Genomic DNA, 26,183 nt, shown 5'->3' with positions numbered 1-26,183 from the left:
GGCGGAGGATGGTTTTTTAAGAATTTAGGGAATGAACCATCGCATGATGCGGTCGCCGGCGACGCTCCTCCAGATGCTGGAGATTTTGGTAAAACAAGCTGAAATGGTTCCTTCATTCTGCGCACGGAACGAAAAGGCGAGATACAGACGGGGCTACGAGTAGCAGGCCGCCTTGTTAATGTTGTGTAATACTCCTGCTCTGGTCGAGCGAGGGCCGAAGAGGGCAAAAATGACAGAGAGCTCGGAAATTGCCTGCTCCTTCTTCGTTGATATGTGGGCGACCATCGGCGTGGCGATGGCATGCGGTCTTCGGTAGCCATAGTATCGTGGCTTAAAGCCGACGAATGGGAGCTCTGGTTCTTGATATGTGTTTCGATTCGAGCCGGACGACATGCGTTAGTTGGCATTGTAGAAGCGGCGCAGTCCATGGTGGACATGGCGCGTTCGTGGAGGGAAACACAATGCTGGGTCTGGGTTGAATGGTGATGGGGGGGGGGGGGGGAGAGAAAAGCAATGAGGATGTAGCACAACTGCTGGATGAGAACGAAATGCAGAAGGAATCGGGCAAAAACAAAGCAAGCTCCGCTATGCAGGGGCTCAACTCTTCCTTATACAATAAGAGTGCACAGGTCTTTGAGGTGGGATGAAGGTCACCGGGGCAGAGAACATCCCTTGTCAAGGAAGAAGACTCCTGCCATCAAGTAACACGGGTATGTAGAGTGGAAAATAGCCCCTTCAAGGTTTTTTTACGTTTCCCTAGGCACGAACTCATCTCAGCTCGCACCAGGCACGGGCCAACATCATAATAAGGAGAATGGAGCTCGCGTCGTCCTTGCATTCCGCGAGATGGGGTGAGATCCCGGACTGTGAGGGCGGCGATTGGCCCTAGATCCGGGTAAATCAAGCAGATGCAGGTCATCAACGTGGACGGACGCTCGGCCTGTCGCGTCGTAGCGTCATAGTTCAATGGGGGTGGAACATTGAGTGGACATGGGGAATGAGACAATTGGGATGGGGCGAGGGGGAACAGGGCAACCATGGCGATCAGAACGAATCAGAGGGACGCAAACCCTTGAGAAGGGCAACAGGATCGTCGGAAGGATGTATGCGAGTGGATCTTCATTGGCGTTGTGTCTCGTTGCAACAGCAATAATCGCAGACGAGTCCCTTTGCCCGTACGGGGGTGCCATCCCTTGCATCCGCCTAGCTCATGCCCGGCTCTTCGTCTGAAACGTGAGTATATAATGCAGGGAAATGCTCCGCCATGGCTTGGGGAATTCTGCAATCCATCTTTGCGGAGTGGCGTGGATTCCGGTTCCCTCGTAAATGCCCCGTCCATGTCGTATAGATGTGAAGTATCCACCTGATCAGGCTCTCGGGATCTCTTGACAGGTCGACTGGGGCTTGGAACTCGGTTCATGGAGTGGTTGGATCTGTCATTTTTGGACGCGCTCTGTAAGATTTTAAGATTAAGGTCCAGAAGCAAAGTGTCCGATCGAAACATTGTAGAGTTTGTAAGTTATCACATTGGCACGATGCCGCGCATTTCCTGGTAGACGGGGCCGACCCGCCTGCAAACACTGCAAACACTGCCTTATCAACTTATCACCGAAAAGAAAAAAATCGGGAGCTTGGGCTCCATTCTTCTTAGTAGCATAACTCAACTTGCAGGCCCCAGCATGCTTTCCGAGTCGTTCGTCGCGGCGACCCTGTCCTCCGCGAAGACCTCCACAGCCACTCTGCGCGATGTCGGCATTTGCGTGCAGGAATACCTGCCCTCCCCCCAATTGCGATCAACCTTGAAGAAGAGCTCCACCAACCCCAATTGTCTCGCCGTGAGCCCGTCGCATATCTTCGCTGCCCAGGCCGAGAAGGCGGTGGTTCATGTGTATAGTCGGGAGAAAGGAAACCAAGAGGCTCTGGTGCCGTTCCCGCAGCGCATCCACAGCATTGCAGTTGCCGGAGGCAAGTACGGCGATGTATTGGTTCTGGGAACCGAAGGTGGTGGATTGATCCTGTGGGAGGTATGACTCGTCTACAATTAAGCTCTCGATGTATCAAACTTCTAATTCGCTTCTATAGACTTGCACCGGCCGCGTAGTGGCTACTACCGCGTCCCATCTTCAGCCCGTTACTTCTCTCATCGTCGACCCCACCTCCAACTTCATCCTCTCGGGCTCCTCCGATGCCAGTATACACGTCTGGTCTCTGCCATCCATTCTCTCTTTCTCACGACCCGCCCCAAGCGGTGACCGTCAGCCCCCCAATGCCCCGGTCCGCACTTTCTCGAATCACCGCGCCGCTATCACATCTCTCGCTGTCGGTCACAGTAATGGCCAGCACAATATCGTCGTTTCAACGGCGAAGGACAATACCGCGATTGCGTGGGACTACCAGACTGGACGTGTCATGCGAACCTTCCTCCTTCCTTCCTCCGCCACTTGTATAGCTTTGGACCCAGTCGACCGTGCTTTCTACGTGGGTTACGAGGATGGAAGTGTCCAGTCAGTCGGTTTCTACCGTAATGACTCCGTGCAAAACCCGCTCCACGACCCCTCTCTCCAATCGACGCCCGCCCAGGCATCTGCCGAAGACCGATGGCTCCCACCTTCAGCCGAATCAGGCATCGTCAAGGCTGTTTCCCTGTCGTACGATGGAACAACATTACTATCTGCGCATGGAAATGGAAAGGTTCTGTCGTGGAACATTGCGCGGCGCAAGTTTGCGACCACAGTGGCCGATTTTACACACCCCGTCACAAATTTGGTCGTGCTGCCTCCTACTGGACTTCCCAATACGCAACAATTGAAGCGCATATCGCACACCGTGGTTAAACCTCGTCATGACAATGCGTTCGCCGATCCTGCTCACGCCCCCGGCGCCGTACCAGTGGACTACGTGTTTCACACGCACTTGGTTGCTCCGTCGCAACCGCGACCTCGCAAGACAGCCGAATTCACCGAAGCACTCACACACACCTCCTTCCCCGATTCTATGATTGAAGATGGCCTTGCAGAATTAGCTGCACTCCGTCAAGGTGGTGGGGCGCAGGTCTCCCACGTTACCTCCGCAACTCCAGCCCTTGCCGATGACTCGAATGCAGCCGCCCGAGACAACCACGTCACAGAATTAGAAGCCGAGATCGCCATGTTGAAGAAGAAGGCTGCGGTTAATGACACGGCTCGGCACGCTACTACCGATGAAGTCGTTCAGTTGCGCTCGGATCTGGCCCAGTTGCAGGATTACATCAACGAAATGCACGAGAAGCAGGAAGCAGGTCAGCACGCCAAGGTGCAGCGCCATGCAAGGAAAGAGGAACAGGAAGCGAAGAGACGTGAAGCTTGGTTTGCCGCTGAGAAAAAGGGGCGCAATGGCGACAAGGTCCTGCAAAAGATGGAGATCGATGATGGTATGCTCACCGGCGACTCTAATGACCAGGGGGATGAGTAGAGGATCAAAAAGTCATGCATTTTGGGTTTCCTACATTCTGGACCGGCGCTATTGGGTCTCTGTCTATATGGTCTGAGGCAATTGGCCTCTATTGATGAATACCAATCTAAATGAACATTGAAGAATGACTCCGGATACTTAATCAACTTCGTCATTCGTTTATTGTCTGGCCATATTGTAGAGAACATCTACAGAAGAACTTACCCCTTTTCCTGTCGACCTCGGCTAAAACACCATGCAAAGTCGACCCTTCAAATCCTTTCTCTGATAATGCTCAAACATCTCATTAATCTGCTCCACGCCATACGTCTTTTCGATGTGAGCTCTGCACCCATTCTCCGCATGCAGATTAATCATCTCTTGACTCTGCTCAGGCGTGCAGATCAGCCGTCCCTTCACAGTCTGCTCCTTAAAGCTCAATGCAAACGGATCGACCTCCAGCATCGTCTCCGAAGGCAAGCCAACATCAACCAACACACCACCCTTTCGCAAGAACTGCTGCGAGAATTTGATGAGGTGTCGCGCCTCGGCATTGATGACCACGCGGTCCACGCCGGGATTAGTGTCATAGAAGGAAGATTGCAGTTCCTCAGTAACTCGCTTCTGCGCATCTTCCGAATCAATCACGAATGTCTTATCCGGTCGGAGATGTTCCGGAACCGAAAGAGCCGTCTCGATTCCCTCTTTCCGATTGTCAATCGCAATGACATTAGCACCTAGCGCCTTGGCATATTGCACGCCTAAGTGTCCCAGTCCACCAATGCCGATCATCGCCAACCACTCGCCCTTTTTAACACCCGATGCAAGAAGCGCACCGTAGACAGTAGCACCCGCGCAGAAAAGCGGCGCAGCTTCATCCCAAGGAATCGACTCGGGAATCTTCGACACAACACGGGCATCGGCTTTCATATACTCCGCGAAACCACCATTGATCGTCAACCCGAGCATCCCGACCAACTTCTCACAAAGCTGTTGACCCTGGTTCTTGCACGCGTTACAGTCTCCGCAGAATGCGTATGTATTAATCGACCCGACACGATCCCCGACGTGGATATTCGATTTCCCTGCGTCGGATCCAGCTTTGACGACCGTTCCGGCTGGTTCGTGGGATCCGACGAGACCGGGTTTCGCGCCTGCGGATTCGTAGACACCTTGCATTACCTGGAGGTCTGTGTGGCAGTAACCTGCTGCGGCGATTTTGACGAGGATGTCATTTGGACCGAGGTCGGATGGGACATCGATGTCGCGGACCTCGTAGCCTTTGTTGAAGTCCTTGACGACGGCTGCTTTCATGGTTTTGGGAATTTGGTCTGACATGATTGGATATATGATATTGAAACTTAGAATAATAGTTTAGATGGAGAGGGACCTTGGTGGAATTCGGATTGTATGTTAAATAAGTTCTAGGGGTATTTCGAGCTATGAAGAACAGGTATTGAATGATCGATATTGAACGTCATCTGGCGGAGAGATTCTTGTTCTGACACGGGGCGCCAAGGTAATACTATTACCAAAGACAGAGAGAAGGGAGTTGTTCGTTTTCGCCCGCATTTTTAAAACCCAATGCTTTCGAATGTTGATAGAGGTGCTTGTCGTCAATTGGTTGGTGGGAGCTTATTCTCCAAGCATGACGCCATAGTTCGGTAAGATATGCTTGTCGCAGCGCGTTACATTGAATATCCAATTCAATTACTTGATTCTCTTGTTTTCGGGCGCGGAAATCTTGTTATCTTCCAATCCAGAATATTCTGAAGGTCTGCATTTTATCTGATATGTAGTCCCATGTTTGGTTTCACGTCTTTTTGGGTCAGTGCGACGCGCTCTAATTAATCAACCTAGGAATTGAAATCTCCGAAGAATCTGGGCATCTGTAGATTTCTAAGCTCATTAAGTTAATTTGATCTCGATCCCTCTCGCTTCGTGTTATTCGAGCCACAAATTGGGGTTTGGCCGTCTTTTGATTCATTTGCCACTTCGGGTCTTGCGGCCCTTGGTTAGACACCCCGCTGTTCTACCTTGCCAAAAGACGTTTCTATCACATATACTCGTAGCCAGGAACTATTTGCTAATGGAAATTGTCGATGGCTGGTTGAGGAGTCTGCACGTTCCACTTGCGCAAATGAGGCTTCCAGTTGCGGACAAATATACACATCGCTTCCATGGACAACCTTATTCGTCTACCCCACCATTGAGCATGTTCTAGGATTCGAAATGCCATCCAGGGGTCTCTTGAGGCACTTGCCCTTAGGTTGATATTTAACTGGTCTCTTACCCCAGCTCAAAAGCCATCCCCCAAGCCCCACGTTTGTCCAGACGCGCCGCAGGAGGCGAGGATGGCAAATTATATCATGAATCGCCACGCGAACCTTCCATAAAACTTCCTGACAACCCGACGAATATATAATATAAGGCACCTTCATTATTATTCCACGGCTGAGAAGTACTTTGAATGAACTGAATCACATACACTCAGCTTATACCCTTTGTAGTCTACCTACTCAACCTCTTTCAAGATGTTTGATTCCTACAGCAGTTCCTCCTACTACTACAGCTCCACAACAAACGCAGGCGATGGGAGCGCCACAACCGGACGCCGACATGCAACAACTTCATATACCGACAACGATGGAACAACCGTTGTCCGCGCAGTAACCCAAGACCTCGGCCAACCCGCCATTGTTGAAGAGCGCCGCTATGACCGCACAGGCCAGGAACAGCTCCAAATCAAAGAATCAGACCATGGCACATCAGCAGGCGGTATAAAGCGCATCACAGACCTCGACGAAGAAGATCCATCGGGTCTTGACATCTCGACTGCCTATGGCGGGCCTGCACCGGTTATAGATGAAGCTACCTCGTATGACCTGGAGACGAATCCATTTGGGACGAAGATCCTCGATCGAGATTCTGGGGCTTATGATGAGCATATGGATTATGATACTGCTGGTGGAACCAGTCACCATCGGGAAGTGAGGGATGTGGATGGACGGATGTTTAAGCGGAACTTCGATATCGATGGGAGGGTGGCGAGGGAGCATCGCGAATATGAGAATCCGAGGACTGGAATCAGACTTGAGACGGATAAGGATGTTGATATTTCGGATGTGATTTAGTGGTATCAATTTGAATTCGCTGTCAACTAGAATGCAGAAGATGAATGTTGTCTGAGCAGCACGCAATTGGCTTCACGATCTACGGGCCGTGTAAATATCCAGATACCCCGAAAATGAGTCGAATGTAGTAGAGACTAGTCTAGACGAAGACGTCCCTCGGACCAGCGACTGCGACGCTTCTCCCACCAGCTTGGAATCTCATATGCCCAATGGCACAGCATACCGGCAATGAAACCAATGGCATCATTCTTAAATCCGACCAGAAGACCAACCGTAATCATCATGACAGTCCAGCGGCGCTTGCGCTCTTGATCTGTAAGCACAGGACCAAGATGCTGGTCCGTAGACCCAAGAGTGCTTTCTGCCTGACCCAGATCCCGAGCGCCAGTGGTGTTGAGACTCTCGCCGACGCCGATCAATTCCAGACCCGCTGCAACGACCATGACGCCCAAGAAGGCAGCAGGGAAGCGCTTCAGAAGATCAACCAGGGTCTCGCCGAACAGCAAGCCGATGATGAGCTTCAACACGCCGAGGAAAATAACACTGGCGCCTGAGCGTGCGCCAAAGCGGTATTGAGCTGCGAGACCACCGGATCCGTGGCAGACAGGCATGGCCCCGAACCAGCAGCCGAGAAGGTTCATAGCTGCGACACTAAGACCGATGTGTGTAATCGACGGGGTCCGCACATCAGGCAGCAGATCATGAGACAAGTGCACTACAGCCACAATAGAGTTGAGAGTAGTTAGAGGGATCTGACCGACACCAGCATCTAAAGCACCGACCTGCCACTGTCGAGGGTTCGGGATCACAATGTATGGATGCCAGATTTCGAAACCGGGCATGTGGCCAGACAGCGCGGTGCGTATAATGGCAAAGACGAGACCCACTGCAAATAATGCAAGCGCATACGGCACCCTCCGATAAATGTTGGTAACGATCAAGGCGACAAATGCAGCAATGGCCCAGATGCGGTTATCGGCCCAAGATGGGCTGATCCAGCCCAACGGCTTGAGCATACCGCCACAGGCTGAAATGACTAGTGACAGACCCGCGCCGACCTGGATACCCTTAATCACAGGGACTGGGATCGCATTTGCGAACCAGCGAAGGAGACCGGTGACACTGAACAGCAAGATACAGGCACCAACAAAAATACCCGCGGCCGCGATCGAACCGTTAGAGAAGTTGCGGGCAATAGCCACCGCAGCAATAGCCTTCATAGGCTGAACCGGAAGGGGAATTCCAAAGAAAAGTCCGGTCAAAATGTTATAGACTCCGGAGAAGATCAAAGTACTTGCTAGCGACACGGTCCCATTCACCGCAAGTGCAATAGCGATGGGCAGAAAGGTACCCAGATCGCCCAGAGAGCCTGAGATTTCAGAAACATAGTGGTGCTTGAAGGTGCGCAGGTTATGCGCGGAGATCTCCCGCAGTGTCTGAGCGGTCATGGTGAGATGTGTTAACCTTCAACCTTCAACCTTCGGGAAGTCGAGGAAGGGGAGTAAACTAAGGAAGTGTAGAGTGTAGGCGGGTGAGCTTCTCATGATCGGCGGGTTCCGCCTTGCCCCGCATTTGACACCACGCGTGTTGCCAACCCGGGTTTCAACTGGACTTTCAGGTCATGGCACAGGTCGGTACATTTAATTTCGAGTCGGACACCGTATAAGGCACCTTGTATCGTACCGTATACTCTGGCGTCGATTATCACATGTACGGAAAGCTCGCGAGGTTCTAGAGTAATCTTTATAACCGCAAGTAGATGCTTTTTGGGGTATTGTGTGCTTGCCGCTGCTGAGCCGAGGGTGGCTCTTGTCAGCCCATCGTTGGTTCAGCAGCCCCTTGATTCGTGAATGTTGCAGGTGTCGTCACAGACAGGTCCGTACAGACAGGCCCGGACTTGAATATAAGTCTCCGGGTTGACTTCTAGGCTTCCAGTTATCGATGACAGGACACTCCAGTAAGTAGACTGTGGAAGGCCGACCTAGGCGCGGTTGCTGTACCGTTTGAGCTGTCGAATCCATGGGTTCTTCGCGACTAGACTATTGAATGTAATGATAGCCGGTCTATCTCTGCCGAGAAATAGGCAACGAAATAACTGTCCTATCTATAGCAGCCAATAGCCAAGACAACCGCTCGATGGCTAAGCTTTCGGAGCCGAATGGCCCCCGCGGAATCGAGCAGTCTAGGTCGATCCGAGTCATCCTCGAAACCCAATATTCGCTGTTTTCTTCAAGGGGTCAATCGCAACGTATCGATTTCTCTACAAATATATGGTGCATCATGATCTTTCAAACACGACTCGACAATCAAGGCATTCCCACCTCTTTCTCAGCATGCGCCCTGTACTCCTCGCACCGCTGGGATTCGGCACCCTTGTGTACGCGAACACCTATCTCACGGTCTCCATCCCAACGTCGAGCCCATCCCGAGCGGTCGCCGTCCCGGCCGACTTTTTCAGTTTTGGGTTCGAAGCTGCGTTCCTGCCTAAATTTGCCAACGACTTCTCAGAAAACGTCGTTAACGCAATAGGTTCCCGCATGAGCAAGCCGCTCATCATCCGGGTCGGCGGCACTAGCGGGGACCTACTCCGCATCAAGGAGGATCTCACCATGGCCACTCACTGCTTCGCTGGGCCGGGATGCCCAGACAACAGCAAGGACAGCTTTTACATTGGACCAAGCTATTTCGATGGATTCAAGCGATTCCAAAATGCGACCATGACCTTTCAAGCACCGATGGGCCGTGAAATGGATATCCTTCATACCATGGCGTACGTCAAGAATGCGTGGAATGCACTCGGCAAGGATCGCGTCGCGGGAATTGCGCTCGGTAATGAGCCGGGATACTATCATCACTGGACAGCCAAACAGTATGTGACTCGTGCATTGGAGGTCGAGGATGCAATCACGAAAGAATTCAACCTCAGCGGTGATGCCGCATCTATATTTGAAGTAGGCGATATTTCTAATCATGCCTCAGCTTCAAATATCCCCTTTGGCCTGTGAGTCTACTATCATTCCCCATTTCCGACCGTCTCGTACCTGACTTTTCCAATGCAGAGAGGCTATCTTCAAGGATGGCATTAACAAGAATGGCCGGGGGAAGTTTGCAGCGGAGCATTTCTACACCATCAACCAGGAACATTCCTACTCTGCAAAGGTGTTGCAAGGTAAGAATATCGGCTTCTCTGATTGAAAAGATCACCCTAACAGACCCTAGAAACATTGATGGACCACACCTTCATCCAATCGCGGCTTTCTTCCTACCAATCCAGCATAGACTACATCGAAAAGAATGATCCTGGAACTGCCTTCATCCTGTCCGAGGTCGGATCAACTCTCCGTCCCGTCCCAATCGACTTCGCCGGCGGCTTTGGTGCCGCCATATGGGCCGTGGATTTCCATCTCGCGGCTATGTGCCGCGGTATAAAACGGGTATCGAATACTCAACGTCCCGAAGCTACACATGCATTCTGGGTCCCCGACGACACAGGCCCAGTCACGAAGCGTCCAATCGTGCAGGGTATCTTCCCGGCTGCAGCCTTCATCACCGACTTTGTCGGATCGGCCAATCTGGGCAAAGCGAGCGAAGTTAGCCTGACGGGTCAAGATCGGTTTACGGCTTATGTGATCCATGGGCTAACTTCCGATCTAGCGGAGAGGGTTGCGCTGGTGAACATGAAAGAGTGGAATGAGAATTCCAACTCTGTGCGAGAAAGTGCAACCATCACTCTCAATGTTGGTGAGAATGTGACATCGGCTACCATGCGGCGAATGCATGCAGATGGAGGATCTACAGCCGTAGGTTATGATTGGGGCGGCTCCAATAACAATGTATCCTACGCAGGAGAGCAATGGACCTATGCCATAGACCTAGGCAAAGGGCATTATACCAACGGCTCATTGGTCGAGGAATCTTTAAGTGTTATTGATGGGAAAATTGAGGTGTCTGTGCCTGACACCGAGGCGGTCCTTTTATTCTTGAAGTGAGTATCTTCCTGGCACTTTGAATACATCCAGTTCTGACATTGCTTTGCACAAGCCATGATTCCAAACTACAGTCTAAATCAAGCAGTTCTGGTAAAAAGAATGATGGTATTCGTGACACTGGTAAAAGTGTATTTCTTTTAGTTACTGTTGCATTTATAGGCTTCGTCTTTCATAGAATAATATAAGGATTACTTTACAACTAGAATATGAGGACCTATGGGGTTGACGCCGAAAATGACCGCTTTTGAGGCCAGAAATAGCTGCCTTTCCACCCGTAACTTTGGACGTCCAGCCGCCCTTTGGCCGCCCCCTTAACCGCCCACTACCCTGTAACGCACCTGCAAAGGCAATCAGAGGGAGACGTATTTGTCAGCAACCAGTACTACCACGTCCGATGTTCCAAAAACAACCCCGCAATCCATCGATTGCGCCAACTCGGCCGAGCACAAAGATGCTTTCAAAATACCTCATCACAGGACTGACATTCATCTTCATCTACTGCCTTTGGCCTTCGAGCGTATTATACGAAATGGATCGAATGACGTTATCGAAACCATCAATAGGCATTCCTCTCACGGCTTCATATGGGTAGGGTGCTACCTACCTTCGGGGAAATCAAATCACACTCACAAACATATCGCAGGATTATATCCCTTCGTCACCCCAGACGGTTCATTCGAGGACCTTGGTCACGTCGAAGATGACTCCAGCTATATCGAAATGATAAGGCGACTCTCGTCACGTGCTGCATACCATCCTAGGTACATTTCCCACAGCGAACTATTTCCTAACATACAACTTCCACCATGTTTGTAGACTAGATAGCCTACTTCTCCCATAGCACTAATTCATCACTCTTACACATATCTCCGTATTCAGTCATGCCTCTCTGACACACCATATTAACCCAAATAGTCCCCCCTACTCTTCAATGGAAGATATGTGGAACGACACACCCCGACAAGCATGGCGATATTTCCGGAAAAAATTAGGTCTGGCAGCATCCCTAGACGTCCAAATCGTGAGCGAACTAGTCAAACGGCTCCTTTTTTTGAGCAAATCTGCCACCCTTCCATACGTCGTAATAAGCTAACCAGGAATTGCGGCAGTTTACAAAGAAGATATCAACGACCTGGCGGAGTGCCTAGGTCTTCCAAAACTCACGGGCCTTTACAAATACCACCCTTGGGAAGCCTACGCTGCCTATGCGGGACATGGGCTAGGATTATGTGAGCACCTTAAGGACAAGGATCGATGCAAGGATGAGGGAAACCAACTACCGGTGCAGGTACACAGGTCCACTTCTTCCTGATGAGCTCTTGGTTATCATGACGGGGATCAAGGATGAGGCAATAGAAGAGGCTATTCGAGAGGGAGCGGGGAGAGTAGTACCAAAGGCTCAAATACTTGCATCCAAGTCTGAGTTTATTGCATCTAGGGGATCTGCAGAACTTGCCTGGAGAGTGAATATTATGGAATTTTCTTGAGCTGCCTTTTTGAAGAGTTGGGGTGGGTGCGTTCTTGAGGAATGCAAGAGAGAGATAGATAGATGCTGGCAATATAAGCGTCATTCTCCCTCTCGCACGTCCTTACCTTATTTAAAATAAGTAGGAGAAGTTTGCAACTACTAATTCATACTGAATTATCAGCTAGGACAGCCCTGATATAAAGATTAGATAGATATAATAATCTACGGGAACGTAGCTCCTTGCCCTTCGCCGATTTTGCTTCCATAAACACGGGCGGTGTAGATATTAACCCCAAGAACGCGATAGCACCAACAATGACCTGGCTAGAGACGAGTGGTTTCGCGGTAATTATTCGTAGGTCAAATGCTCTGATGGACATAAGCTACATGAAAAGCCTATCCCATAGCAGACAGTTGCTATCATGGACGTAGACAGTTGAATCACTAGATTTGTGTTCATTTTAATAGTTCAATTGAAGGAGCGGTAGACTTCTGTGACCGTGTTTGTAGTGATGCGCGGTGCGCGGTGGGAATGGATTTCATCTCTTAATGAGCGCGGAGCGGCGCCCCCGGCCCACTACCGTGCGAGAAGCTGCGAACCTTCTTCTCGCGGCGCGGCAGTTTCTACGTACCCTTTCGCTTAATCTATGAAGTAACATCATTGATAAATCTGGAAAAACTTGGAATTGGCTAAAGAGTACACTGTTACGATATGACCTGCGATAGTGAAATCCTTCCCATAAAGTGATTATTGAATTTTCTTACCGTACTCCGTGCTACGAGTAGTAGTCGGTAATATAAGATGATATTATGTGATTTGTTGATTTAGGGTTTTTAATGTTACAGAGATTGTGTCAAAACCTGTTTGTACCTTTAATAAATATGAATAACATCATGGATAATTTAGCATCATCGCTCTAGTATAGAAAGGAAATAAAAAGGAAATTTTCTTGTTATGTGACACATACCATTTTCAAGCTCGAGTCCGCGAAGGGAAACCGACAGGTTTGAAAACGGAAACGTCGCTCGTAACTAGTAGCGAATACAGAAACAACCTGATAAACTCTAGCAGATATTTGGCAATTTGTTGACCATGCCGCTCTAGAGAGGTGATATCTTTCGAAGTCTGCATAAAATTGGAACGAGAAAAAGCAAGGATAAAGGTCGGAGTTAATTTCTCGCTTGATGAAATGTATCATTATCACCAACGATTCGCCTTTTCACGCAGACGTTTCTTTACACTGATTGGAGTTCCCCAGGGTACCCATTCCGTCAAATCTCTACTCCCTGTCCAAAGTCCCGGCGGAAGGGAATCATGAATAAGGCTGAGGCTCATATTTATCCCATTTTCCGCAGTGAATGAATTGAATTCCTCTATGTTATCTCGGCACATTGACCGACTTGTGCTTGCGAACAGGCGCACAACCAACCGTTTTAGATGAGGTGCAGCAATCTGAAAGGAAAAGATAGAAGATCTCAGAGTAGACATAAGGAAGGAAATATACCACTGATTCCCACGAACAGTGCACATATCCGCACGTAGGCAGAGCTTTCGGAGACTGCTTGGTAACAGCCGGGACATATCTGGTTTTCCGTCTCGATGCCACCCAAATAGCATACTGACAGGTAATTCTGCAGACTCAAGAGCCGTGAAATGCTTCAAAATGCCTTGAAACGGATCCAAAAGGGCCTGTGGATTGCCATTATTCCAAACCTTAGGCTCTCCTTTGGGATAGTATTGGAGCCCAAGCGACAGGTGCTTCAGAGTTCGTTGAATAGGCGTGAATCCTCTTATGAGAGCTTCCCCCTGAGCAAGAGGCTCTAGATGGGGTACGTGAAAGATATGATAGACGAGTCCCAGGTGGAAGAACTCGATCGATCCAGTCAAAGGCAAGAGACGACCAACTTGTTCTTCACTAGCAGCAACATGGGTGAGGACAAGCCTCTCCAGCCGCGTTAGGGTTTGTCGCGATGCAAATTCATTGAGGACCCCATCAAGGCTTTGAAGCCAAATTTCGAGAGATCTCAGAGATGGTAGAAAGAACCAGGCCCGAAATTGATTAGGGTTGCACTTTGGCAAACCATCCATATAATCGTAGACCTCATCACCGAAAAAAGGGGTCTCGGGGGCATTAACTCCATATTCGACATCGGCGAGGTGAGAAAATCGGGATAATCCATGTTGGGCAGACGATAATGCATGGCTCAACATTCTCCCTGGCCATCCGGATTGCCAGACGAAAGTAAAGTCCAAACGGAGTGTTCGGAGGTTACCAAGCTGCGAGAGGAATAGTGCCACAAGGGCATATGGATCTCCTTCCTCAATGGCTACCAGCCAATCCCGAGACAACGGAAATTCTGCTATAGAAACAACGTTCTTTGCCATATCGGCCACCTTTCGAAAATAAGCCGAGGATTTCACTTCAGCCTTCCGAATAGAGGGCGGTGTCCAATCCTCATATCCATTACGAGATGGGTTTAAAAGAATTGTCGGGAGAATCACGACGTGTTGCACGTAGGTAGCGAGCTGAGGCCGGTATAAAATAGCCCCTAGTAGAGAGACAACCCGGTCCAATGGAGGATTTATCCAATCAATGAAAATGTGACGGTACAAAGTCTCCTCTGATGAGGTACGAAGATCTCGAGAGGTAGCACAGAGCGAAATGACATCATTGAGCGATAGCTTATTGAGAATTAGCAGCCAGCAATCTGTGGGCAGCTTTGCTAGCGGACTGCTCCGTGTCAGATATTCTGTCATAACTGAATATTGAAAAGGGGATGGCTCGATGGCTGTCTGGCGATGCAGAATGGGCACCAGCAACACACACACACACACACCCCAGGACTGTGGAAAGCGTAGTGGACACGCTCTGTAGGTGGATGTCGCTTTATCCTTGAAGCTGAATCATGAAGCAAAGAAACCGAAAAGTGCAGTTCTATTTCTTTACTGGATGTAGTGGAGCCTGGAAGACCGACAATGGGACAAGTAGGCGCCATGGTATTCGTGGCCAGGGAACCGAGAGCGATCTGTGACACCGGAGCTGTGCAGGGTAACCTCGGATAGAACGGACGGAGCGGGGCATGTGGCGTCGTGAGTACACCAGCACTGTACAGTTGCGAAGAAGGCCAGCGGTATCAGAGACGAACAAGGCTCACTGGCAGAGGGAAACCTAGGTAGCTTCGTAGCATGGTACGTAATAACTCCCTTGGGGAAGGAGTAGGAGTACCGAAATGAAGCCACACGATTCAGCTGCGGGCTGGATCGTTCCAGTGGTTCTGCTCCTGTGCAATTACCGTTCCAGCCCGAGAAGCGAGAACAAGCTGGGGCTCGGATCGAGCGGCATCTCCAATAAAATGAAAGGGGCAGTGCGTCGGTGAGGGCTAGAGGGAAAGAAAGGGGGCGGTGATGAGTGCAATATAGAGGAGTTCCAGGGAGGGAAGAGAGGCCGAAAGGGCGACGTCGGGAGAGGTTACAAAACAGCGTATTGGGGCACTAAACCTATAAGGCAAAACTAACCCGATACAGTACTTCACAGGTCCGCCGTTTACATAATAAATTGAGACAGAGCAAAGATATGCTTACTTCTTTGAGAGCTGTGATTCCCAAATGTTACCGAGGAGACATCATACCAACCCGAGACAATGATTACATGGGCTAATAGGCCAGTGAATACCAAAAAAATGACACAACAAGAGTTCCACATGGTTTAACGGATGGTAAAGCCTCCATCAACTCGGATGTCGGCACCATTGATCATGCCGCTGGAGTCCTACATGAAAAGTGAGCAGATTAAATCACAATAGACAAACGTGACATACCTGACAAAGGAATAGAACCGAATCGGCAACCTCCTCGGGAAGTGCAAACTTTCCAGTTGGAATATTTGCCAGGAATGCCTCCCTGACAGAGTCCTCTCCCCAGGCCTTTTGGCCAAGAGCCGTCCATGCTACAGTAGGCGAGACGGTGTTGGAGGTGATACCACGACCTCCCCATTCCGAAGCCATACTGCGTGTGAGGCCCTGGAGTGCAGCCTTAGAAGCACAGTAAGCGCCATGACGATGCAGTGCTGCGTGCGCCGCCTGCGACGAGATGCTGACGATTCTTCCTGGCGGCGGCGGATTAGGCGAGGATTCCGCAGCCTTCGAGGCAGCGAAGTAGAGACGCGCAAAGGCCTGGGAGCAAAGCATCGGACCGAATACATTGGTTGTCAAATGCTTCATGGTCTCCTCAGGAGGTGTGATCTCCATGTCACTCAGAGACACATACCCAGCGGTGTTGATAAGGATGCTTGGGAACGCCCTCTCATTCACAGGCGATGAATCAGGAGAAACTATGTCCTTTTCGAGGGTTGCAAAAGCCGACTGAACAGAGTCGGGGGATGTGATATCGCATTCATAGGTGCGAATGTCATCGATGTCAGAGCCTCCACCGTATCCCTGCTCAAGCAGCTCATCTCGTCGAGCAGCCTCAAAAGGAGCATACAAAATGGCAACACGAGCTCCTTGCTGTTGCAATTTTTTGCCAATGCTTGAGCCAAGTCCACCTGGCACACAATGGGAGTTAACGCTGATTTCCCAAGGTTTTGGTGCTTATCACATCTCATCCCTACCTAGACCTCCTGGGAGGATCGCGAGCCTGCGAGCGAAGGCCATTGTCTCTGTAGATCACTAGATGAGGGACGGCTGCAATTCAGGAAGGCAGAACGCGCGTGGGGGTAATAGGAACAACAATGGTGTCAATACAAGGCCAGACTCTGGGCCCCTCAATTCGAGTGGGCATGCGCCCGGTTCGGGCAAGGATCGGTGTTCTTGCCGGGGTAGCTGGCGTCTGACGTCAAGTATCTCCACCCTATCCAAGTCACCTTGGGGTAGGAAATAGGAAATTGCAGTGAGCTACATTTCTCCATTCAAAGTCTCTATCTCTTCTCTGTTCTGGATTGCTATGGCGCGATGACTTCATACCCATAGTGAAGCCATGGAATTAATTTATAATCTACCAGCTCAACACCGGGACATGGGGAAGCTCATTCGCTTTGAATTTGACACCCCCAATTGATTAATGCAACAAAAATACGACACATTTGTGAGGTCAGGAATGGCCGTCTTTCCATGACTTTGAGTGGTGATAATTGGCTGTCCTACTCCCTAGCATCACGTCAAGTTAGGTATAAGGAGAAAAACCAGCGACAAGTATAAACTAAGTAAGGGAATCACCATGATTCATCGTCCAAGACTTCCAGGTCCTCGATAGTGACTTTCTTCTGGCAAAGTCTGGTAGATATTTCGAACAGCATTCTCACCCCCGCCACGGACGACACATGCAATACTGATTCGTTCCATTGACCCCAGCGATCGAGATCAACACCCGGGTTGATTAAACTTGATCATTTCCGCTTGGTCTACTTAAGCCACAATGTGTAGAATCCTATTATTATCCTTGTTCACAAAGTCTAGATCTACTCCATTGCCAATCAAGATCCTGATCATGTCCCTGCGACCATATCGTAGCGCACTTTCCATTGCATCTTGAGTCTTTTGCATGCCAACGTACAATCAATCGCCATGTCGAAGTAAAAGTACGACAGCCTTGTGATGTCCATGAGCCGTAGCATTGATGAGCCGGGTCCCTCCGCTCTTCGCATTCTTGATCGAAAGATTTGCGTTCCTGGCCGCTTTTTTCTGGTACCCAAGGAAAAGCCCATGTAGTTGAGTTCTGAGATGGATTATGCATAGAGATATCAGTTGACCACGGGGTAGCAACGCGGTGCGTCCAAGCGAAGGAACTGACGTCCTTCAATGTCTAGGTAGAATGATACGGCCAGCAAGAGTTCATCTGTCAAGCCGAGCAGAGACATCATAGAGAAGATCTACTGAGGATGCGAGATATCGAATAAGAAGAGACACACGTCAAGTTTATTGTCTGTTGAAAAAAATGCGAAGCTTTGCCTGATCAGGCCTACCCTCAGATTCTCCGGTCTAAAGTTACCCTGCTCTCCTGTGTTGTTAGTCTTGAAGTGTGGAAGCACAAATCAGAGACAAACATACGCAAGGTGAAAGTGAACCGAGAAGTTCGAAGTCCTTGCTTTCTGGGGCTTACATCCAATTGCCTCACAGTAACGAAAAATGCTCGTCGTGAGTCGGGGACAACGAGCATTCTCTATCACCTAGATGTCGTTCTCGGGTACTGGGTTTCTCGTTAGAACGAGGTCCCGACATGGAGTCGTGGCGAAAATTACATCTACAACTACAACTACGGACTACAGTCCGCGATTTCTTGCCTAGCCTGCCGAGTCTCAAATCGTATCAACCGGAGGCGACTCGATGGGCCAAGAAATCCATCCTGTGGGAGACCCTCAGAGCAGAAGATCCCGAAGCGACGGGCGGAGTGTCGTTCACGGGATCCCTCGGCACGTTTGGGTGACGTGTAGGAATTGATGGTCTTCCAACAATATAGACAGACCAGCATAGCCCCAAGGGACTCACCACAGGATGTGTTCAAGCTTTCAGTAGCCGGGGCCAAGGATTAAGGCCAGCTGACTGGCAGCAAATCGCGGACCTATACGCAGTAATTGTCAGTGGTGTCTGCTCACGGACAAAGTCCTAAAGGCGAGACACCGAGCTCGGTGGAGGGAATAAAGCAAGCATGTCCTTTCGCTGGTATTGTCCAGATCAAGTTCTAACGGTAATTCTCAGAACGAGGCTCACTTTGCAGCGAAGCCTCGAACACCCGTCATGCGCGCTTCCCGAAGGGAATATACTTACCGGCTCCCCAAATGGGAAACCGAGCACCCGCATCACCACGTAGCTATATACGTTGGCTCGGTATCTCTATCGAGCCAAGATCCCCCAATTCCACCTTCCTCAAACTGCGTTCGATTCCGCAGATGCTTCAATCTTCTCTTGCGGTTGGAACGAGGCATCCGTTTCAGAAGCCGAGTCAGTGATCTTCAGATGCCCGAACCAATCACCCGAAGACTTGCGCCACCACTCCGCGAGCGCAATGATTGTGACGCCACCCATGATGACAATGGCGTAGTTGAACAAGCTGGAGTCTTTGTCGATGGAACTGTTCGAGTACTCCGGAGCGCAGAGGACCGCAAATACAAATCCGTTCCAAATGAATGTTATGACGGCTGCCACGACGCCGAATCTTCCCATGTCCCAGAAACCGGCACGGAAAGACTTGCGCGTGATAAACGCACGACCAATGCCCACAAGGCCGTAGGCTGCGATGGAGCCTGCAGCAGACGTTGAGATCAGACTGGAAAAGGCCACCTGCGATGGCAGCTGTGTGCAAAGAAGAAGTGCCGCGATGACTGAGATAAAAATGACCGCGTTATGGGGCTGCTTCGACTTTGAGACCCGTGAGAGAACATTACTGAACGGAAAGACACCATCGCGAGCCACGGCAAAGACGAGGCGAGACACTGCCACCAGAGAAATTGAAGTATTGAGAATAGCGCCAATCATGGAAATAATCGTCATGACAACGTGCGCACGAGGTCCCAGGGCCATGGCATACATGTTGATAAACGGCTGAGGAGCGCTCGTGTCGTAGAAGGTCTCGATGGGCGGCATGCAAAACAAGAACAGGATAATGATCGGGAACCCGCAGGCGGCCGAAGCGACAGTCGCCCAGAAAATACCCTTAGCAGCAGCCTTCTTAGCAGAGATAGTCTCTTCTGCGACGTGACCCGAAGCATCCTGACCCACGAGACAGCTACCGACCAGATACCAAGACAAGACCCAGTTGAGGCCAGGGCTAGTACCACCACCGTTATATGTCGAGGTGAAAACAAACTCAGCCGATTGGAATCCGTAAGTCTTGGACACACCGATAGGGAGCCAGATAAAGTTGAGCAGCATGTCGATAATGATGACAATGACACCAGCACGGAACACCCAGGAGTACCACCGCGACGGAAGGAAGTTCAACGAGGTCGCAATACCGAGGAATATCAGTGAGAAAGCCCACGCGACGGCACGAGCCTTAACATCCGAGGTGACGATAGGGAAGGTTGTGTCCGGGTTGAACACGACGATCTCCGAGACTAGGTAGTTCGCAACACCGAACGAGTCACTGGCAAGGAAGGCTGTCCACGCAACAAGTGTCCAGGCAGCAACCAGAAACGAGACAAAGCGACCGACACGTCCACCGCCCCATGATCGGAAAGCCCAGTAGTAGATAGATCCCGCGGCCGGGTACGCGGAACAAGCTTCAGCGAGACAAGCGGCGGTGATTATGGACAAAATACTACCGGAGACCCAAGAGCTCCACCTGTGAAACATGTTAGAGATGAAATGTCGTCAGACATGGTGTGTGCACATACAAAGCAGCGGGTCCACCACCACTCAATGCTATGTAGAACAGCACGCGAATTCCACCAATGCAGTAGAGCGCGGAGAAAGAGCAGGCGAAGTTATCGAACGAGCCCCATCCGCGTTGCAGAACAGATTTATACCCAAGCTTCAGCAGATCGCGGTCATCCTCGTTCATCATAGACGAAGAATCGTCTCCATGGCTCGGCATGCCTTGGCCGTTCTTGGCTGCACCCGCGGCAGCAGCAGCAGCGATAACGGTATTGGCGGACATCGCGAGATTGGATTCTTCGACCTTTCGCACTAGTATTCCGAGATGATACAGGCTTTTCTTGATCGGAAATCGATGATAGAACAGCGATAATTAGTGGAAAACCAAGTGCGCGACGGGTAGAGTTTTTTTGATCGCGAGATCACGTGGGACGATCAGCTACTTGACGGAGCGGTGGATTCATGGCGTATTTGGTGCTTGATCACTGGGTTTGCCTCTGAGCTTAAGGTTTTGGCGTTAGCCATTTAATTTCCTGGTCGACCCTCGTTGAATTGTTGAGAAAGGCTTTTTTTGGCTGGTAGCACCAGGCTAAGTATTCTCTCATTACCCGGTGGAGCTATTTTGGACCTCTGTTTGGATTTGGATGTATATTGAGCTCGAAGGGGCCTAGTAAGATATGGTCTGCGTATATATGGAAATGCCAGAAACAAACACATTGGTGACGAGGCTGTTCAGTCCACAATTTAATTTAGGGAAGCACTCAGTCATTACTGGCGAGAAATACCCTATATTCTCCCCGGGTTGCAATCCGACTATGCACTTGATCCGATATCGGAGATTGAAATTGAGATTTTGTCGTTCTTCAAATGCTTTTACTTGTTTATGCCACTAAAATCTCGTGAATTTCCTGGAACAAATATGACTGGTAAATGATTCGGGGGCTTTCTATCCCCGAGTTGGCTTCTAGCTTCAGGTTCTCCTACATTAGAAACACGATCGCCGATCAAGCGGGTCGATATAAGTATTGACGCCAAAAGCTGACCGTGATGATTTCAAATGCTGTCCCACTCCCTCCTGATATGCTCTGGGTCAAGTACGGGGTCTATTATTCTGACGTGGGATTATGTCTAAATACTTCCAGCACGGAACTCCCCCAATGATACGTTTGCTCAGCCAACTTATCTGTGTTTTATTGGCTTTTCGTCGCTAGATCACCTTGACATGCCGCCTTGAAATGGAGGAAGGGACTGTCATGAATATAAACGGAAAAAGATCGTAACTATAGAAAAACCAAAAATCTATAAGCCAATCAGCCCGCGGGCTATTGAACATTCTCATGCCAAAAGTTATTACCCTGAGTTTGTTCTCTACTAATTATTGGTAGCTATGTGGGATCTTGATTAAGTTCAGAAAAATTGGATATTCATTTGAGGTTTTACAAACCTACATGGCTAGAATACGGGTATTCAATGTACCTGACACTCTCGGCATGAATGAATAAATCAGACTCGGGATGCATTAATCACAAAGTCTTGCAAATGTCCGCCAGCGATATCAATTGATAATCTACCTTGCGATAATCCGTGATCGCACTCTGAGGGCGTATTTCAGTGTCCCAAGACCAGAGTTTCCACCTTGGCATCATGCTTGTGCTCTTTCTGCCATCTCTTTGAGTACTTAACACCGAACCCAGTGCTGAAGACTTCACGAATGGCTTCCAATGGCATGCCTTTGCACTCGGGGAAGAATATGATCACGAATACCCAGCCGAAGAAGCAAATAGCTGCGTAGAATCCAAAGGCACCGCTAGGTGTCCAGCTCTTCATCATCGACAGGAAGGTGGAAGCGATGATGATGTTAGTGCTCCAACAAGTAACAGTGTTCTATCCATCTGATTAGCCCAAGTAAGCAATGGTTATTTGTTGCTAGAACTTACCAGCATTGTTCCCACTGCCCGGACCTCCAGCGGAATCAACTCTGTTCCGATCCAGGCGATCGTGGCAACACCCGACGAGTAGCAAGCAACGTAACAAATGATGGCAACAAGGACAAGCGTTCCAGGCCAGCCGACATTATCAGTTGTCAGTTTCAAAGTTTCTGCATCAATAGGGATATATCGAAATGCAATAACAGCAACAATCATGCAAATGGACATGCCAAGCACTGTGATTGTAAGAATGGTTCTGCGACCGAACTTATCAACGAGAACAAGGTTGACAATGGAGAATACGAAGTTAGTCGCAGAAACTGTGATCCCGACTGCTGTTGGGTTATTGAAGCCGACAATGGAGAACAATGTCGCGGCATAGTACATCAAGGTATTGAATCCACCAAGTTGACTGATCGCCATGATCACGCATGCGGTCAAAACTGCGCGACCGGTGGCAGGCGTAGTAAAGATGCGCTTGAAAGTGCTCCACAGTGTTTCCTCACTCATTGCCTGAGTTGCTTCTTGCAATGACAGCTCGATCGACCTAATCTTTGCCCCGCGTTGATCCGCAGTTGACGTGGGGTAAATTCTGATGAGAACAGCATCCGCTGCGGCAATATCGCCGTGGGAAACCAGCTGTCGTGGTGACTCCGGGCAGAAGAAGAGAAGCACTGCAAGTAAAACAGCCGGAACAGCTCCAATACCAACTGTAGCGCGCCATCCTTCCCCTTTGACCTGAGCAAAGCCAGCGCCTAGGGCACTTGCAAGAAGTTGCCCGAATGTGACGCTCATGTTGTTGAACGCAACCATGCGACCACGATACCGAGCAGGCGCCAGCTCGCCGACTGTACACCAATCAGTAGAGTTACTTCTTCTCAGGAGAAGAGCACTCACTATACATAGGGACAATCATGGATGCACTTCCTACTCCGAGACCCACGACGAATCTTCCCGTAGCAAATTGCTCGACGGAGAATGCACACGTCTGAAGAACCGTTCCAACCACGAATGTCAAACAAGCGCCCCAAAGGGGCCAGCGACGACCAAAGCGATCGGCCGTGAGACCAGCTCCTACAGCTCCCACCAAGGCGCCGCCACTCGTCAAGGAGGTTACCATTTCCTGCTCACTCGAGCTAAGCGTGTGACCGAGGGACTGCTCAATTGTAACAAGAACTGCGGAGATGTAGCCAGTGTCATATCCTATGGTAAAAATTTGTTAAACGAGGTCTTTTATAGTTTATTTAGCACTCACCGAACAAGAGGCCTCCAATAGAGACGACGATGGAAATGAGCCAGGCTGCTTTAGAGGCAGCAGTTGCCTCGATGGCGCTCAGGTCTGTCTGGCTCTTATAGTCAAAAGTGTCGACTTGTTCGATCTCCTGGACATCATTCTCAATAAGGTCATCTGGAAGGTCGGCCTTCTTGTCAAGACTCATAGTTGATGATAGCTGTGCTAAGAGGAGTGTTTGTGGCATAAATTTCACAATCTGCCTCACGATGTTCATGGGATTTCTGAGTTCTTTTATAGGAATATACCAATCAAAATAGCACGGTATTTGATCCTATCTGTGCCCACCCGAGTCTAGTAGTTTAGTCGGCTTTTGATGCCGTCAGATCCCCCCCCTCCCCCATGGGGCAGGCTTCCCCCACGGGGCTAGAGAGGGGCCGCAATAGCGTCCTGGCCCATGATTGGATTCACCCTCTACAGTGCCAAGTTGTCGCATCACTGACCAACGGAGTAAACTCCCTTAATGAAAAGGGCCCGGATTCGAGGGGTGGCAAATGCAATCTCCCCCGCGTTTTCTGCGTGCCCTCAGCCGTTTTAGTAAGAAGTCTAATCACAAAGCCCCTTCTTCAATCGTAAAGGGAATCATTCCCCGCTCTGTGGATGCTAGCCGCTTATTTCCCCATTTTATGATACCCCCACGAAGTGAATGAGATCGATAAATGGCAATTCAAGGCGCGTCTTGTCCGGAATGATAGAGTTCTGCACTACTCACCTCTGAGAATGCTTGGCGAATTGTTTCCCCCCTATCGCCTACAATGGATTACTTGTGGCAAGCATGCTACGATGCTACCAAGCTATCCTATCCAACTGGAGCATTCTTTTTGCCGACTGCTTCACCTTCGCGGTGGCCTCGACCGCCAGACATCTCAGCAACAACACGTGCTCCCCCGCATCTCCATAAGTCCGGGGTCAAAGTTTAACAAGAACCATGGAAAGCTTCCAACATCAACTAATAAACACCAGAGCATTTTCGCTGTTCCCTCGCTCTTTCCTTGGATCCTTATGCCACGCAAAAGGCCGCTCAAAAAAACAGTGCGTGCCATGAGATACAGAAGAACCTTCAATGCCAGCATTACCCTCCACGGGCGATGGCCCGGAAGGGCTTGTTGGAGGCTATCAGGGAGATAGCACGGCCATAAAAGCGATCATGGGAGCGCTTATGGCCATTGTCCTCTACAATGCAGCCGAGCTCAGCCTACTCATTTTCATGACCTTCCGTCACTATCGTGGACTATACTTTTGGTCTCTCACATTATCCACAATCCTTGGGCTAATACCAAATGGAATCGGGAATATTTTACACTTCTTCAACATTAGGTCCTTATGGCTGGCACTCGCGGTCTCGAGCTTCGGATACTATTTCTTGGTGCCTGCACAATCGGTGGTTTTATACTCGCGACTCCATTTGGTGCTGTACAACCAAAAGATTCTCCGATTTGTGCTTTGCGCAATTATCTTCAGCACCATATTCATCGCGGTGCCGACTACCATAACCACATTTGGATCTGCATTCGTGCAAAGTCACCCCTGGAACCGAGCATATACAATTGTGGAGCGACTACAAGTGATCTGGTTCTGCGTGCAGGAATTTCTCATATCCTCGCTCTACATTCACGAGACAGTCAAGTTACTCCGACTCAACCCCGAACAAAACCCTCGACGCAGAACGATCATGTACGAGCTGATCGCGATCAATATTCTCATTATCCTTATGGACATTGTCATAGTGTCCATCGAGTTCCTCGGGCTCTACTACTTACAGGTGCTTTTGAAAAGCGCCATTTACAGCATTAAACTCAAATTGGAGTTTGCTGTGCTTGGAAAGCTTACTGCTATCGTTGATTCGTCTCAACCTGATGATATCAGCAGTCGTAGTACCTACCAGCCAGGCTTGATGAATATTACACAACAACAGTCCCCTGGAGCGGGCTTGGAGCCTATGTCAACTAATGGGCTATCTCTTTATGGAACAAAGGCTTCAATGGAGTCGCCTATCTAAGAAGATTTCGTCCTCGGCTTATAACTCTTCAAATTGCACATAGATTGCTGTATCCTGGTTTACTACTGCTCCCGCTACTCTTCCATTCCATTTACCTACCTATCTTCCATGAAGAGGGTAGTCGCGGGATTCACTGTCAACTGCATCAGAGAATAGTATACGGTTCAAGGGCGAAGCAATTACGTACTGGGATTACAATTAGCCAGGCGTGGGCTTCAAGAGACAAGCAAAAAAAATAAAAGCAAATTAAAGAAGTCAAGTGCATGTACTGAACATTTTAGATCAGCAGAACGTCTCTGCAAGAGGACTGTAGTGTGACTCGAGATTTTTCAGATGCTGACATCGCAACGGGTTATACATCAGCTTTAGAAGATGTTACTTGTTGACCAATAAATGGCTATACATAATCATCATTTGTTCTCGGAAAGAACCGAAAATTTCCGTATCCACGATCCGGACACCGTCCATTTAAGTTACCTAGGTACCTAGAGAGTTGACAGTCGAATGTCGGCCTACGGTGGGAGCATCTATACGGGCGGTGAAACTATTCTGCCTGAAGACTGACGAAACGCGATTGCTTTTGTCGGCTACCGCGTAGTGGGGCCACTGAGTTAGTGATCACTCTTCTGTCCCAG

The 26,183-nt window shown here is 49.7% G+C and overlaps 10 protein-coding genes across 10 annotated transcripts; 4 read left to right on the top strand and 6 right to left on the bottom strand.

The window, feature by feature from the left end:
* Positions 1–153: 153 nt before the first annotated feature.
* N7443_008051 (uncharacterized protein) lies at positions 154–393 on the bottom strand (the record flags this gene model as incomplete). Its single annotated transcript, XM_056888107.1, has 1 exon — positions 154–393. The coding sequence occupies one exon, from the start codon at positions 391–393 to the stop codon at positions 154–156; it is 240 nt and encodes a 79-aa protein (XP_056739798.1).
* Positions 394–1,679: 1,286 nt separating this feature from the next.
* On the top strand, positions 1,680–3,450 carry N7443_008050 (putative ribosomal assembly complex component Ipi3; the record flags this gene model as incomplete). The annotated part of the gene is made up of 2 exons (XM_056888106.1): positions 1,680–2,024; positions 2,083–3,450. The coding sequence occupies 2 exons, from the start codon at positions 1,680–1,682 to the stop codon at positions 3,448–3,450; spliced, it is 1,713 nt and encodes a 570-aa protein (XP_056739797.1).
* Positions 3,451–3,675: 225 nt separating this feature from the next.
* On the bottom strand, positions 3,676–4,767 carry N7443_008049 (zinc-dependent alcohol dehydrogenase; the record flags this gene model as incomplete). Its single annotated transcript, XM_056888105.1, has 1 exon — positions 3,676–4,767. The coding sequence occupies one exon, from the start codon at positions 4,765–4,767 to the stop codon at positions 3,676–3,678; it is 1,092 nt and encodes a 363-aa protein (XP_056739796.1).
* A 1,196-nt stretch (positions 4,768–5,963) lies between these two features.
* N7443_008048 (uncharacterized protein) lies at positions 5,964–6,563 on the top strand (the record flags this gene model as incomplete). Its single annotated transcript, XM_056888104.1, has 1 exon — positions 5,964–6,563. The coding sequence occupies one exon, from the start codon at positions 5,964–5,966 to the stop codon at positions 6,561–6,563; it is 600 nt and encodes a 199-aa protein (XP_056739795.1).
* Positions 6,564–6,697: 134 nt separating this feature from the next.
* On the bottom strand, positions 6,698–8,011 carry N7443_008047 (putative sulfate/molybdate transporter; the record flags this gene model as incomplete). Its single annotated transcript, XM_056888103.1, has 1 exon — positions 6,698–8,011. One exon carries the CDS (start codon positions 8,009–8,011, stop codon positions 6,698–6,700), a length of 1,314 nt encoding a protein of 437 aa, XP_056739794.1.
* An 885-nt stretch (positions 8,012–8,896) lies between these two features.
* On the top strand, positions 8,897–10,552 carry N7443_008046 (glycosyl hydrolase family 79 C-terminal domain-containing protein; the record flags this gene model as incomplete). The annotated part of the gene is made up of 3 exons (XM_056888102.1): positions 8,897–9,564; positions 9,623–9,732; positions 9,783–10,552. 3 exons carry the CDS (start codon positions 8,897–8,899, stop codon positions 10,550–10,552), a joined length of 1,548 nt encoding a protein of 515 aa, XP_056739793.1.
* A 5,175-nt stretch (positions 10,553–15,727) lies between these two features.
* Positions 15,728–16,673, bottom strand: N7443_008045 (putative short-chain dehydrogenase/reductase; the record flags this gene model as incomplete). The annotated part of the gene is made up of 3 exons (XM_056888101.1): positions 15,728–15,790; positions 15,840–16,564; positions 16,631–16,673. 3 exons carry the CDS (start codon positions 16,671–16,673, stop codon positions 15,728–15,730), a joined length of 831 nt encoding a protein of 276 aa, XP_056739792.1.
* Positions 16,674–18,881: 2,208 nt separating this feature from the next.
* Positions 18,882–20,613, bottom strand: N7443_008044 (uncharacterized protein; the record flags this gene model as incomplete). Its single annotated transcript, XM_056888100.1, has 2 exons — positions 18,882–20,298; positions 20,351–20,613. The coding sequence occupies 2 exons, from the start codon at positions 20,611–20,613 to the stop codon at positions 18,882–18,884; spliced, it is 1,680 nt and encodes a 559-aa protein (XP_056739791.1).
* Positions 20,614–21,938: 1,325 nt separating this feature from the next.
* Positions 21,939–23,697, bottom strand: N7443_008043 (myo-inositol transporter; the record flags this gene model as incomplete). Its single annotated transcript, XM_056888099.1, has 4 exons — positions 21,939–22,214; positions 22,268–23,106; positions 23,156–23,461; positions 23,514–23,697. The coding sequence occupies 4 exons, from the start codon at positions 23,695–23,697 to the stop codon at positions 21,939–21,941; spliced, it is 1,605 nt and encodes a 534-aa protein (XP_056739790.1).
* Positions 23,698–24,612: 915 nt separating this feature from the next.
* Positions 24,613–25,548, top strand: N7443_008042 (uncharacterized protein; the record flags this gene model as incomplete). The annotated part of the gene is made up of 1 exon (XM_056888098.1): positions 24,613–25,548. One exon carries the CDS (start codon positions 24,613–24,615, stop codon positions 25,546–25,548), a length of 936 nt encoding a protein of 311 aa, XP_056739789.1.
* Between the last annotated feature and the right edge of the window lie 635 nt (positions 25,549–26,183).

This window comes from Penicillium atrosanguineum (genome assembly GCF_028827265.1).
Source record: "Penicillium atrosanguineum strain IBT 20685 chromosome Unknown utg000006l_segment0_segment0, whole genome shotgun sequence".
Taxonomy (NCBI): domain Eukaryota; kingdom Fungi; phylum Ascomycota; class Eurotiomycetes; order Eurotiales; family Aspergillaceae; genus Penicillium; species Penicillium atrosanguineum.
This window is presented reverse-complemented; position numbering and strand designations above follow the sequence as displayed.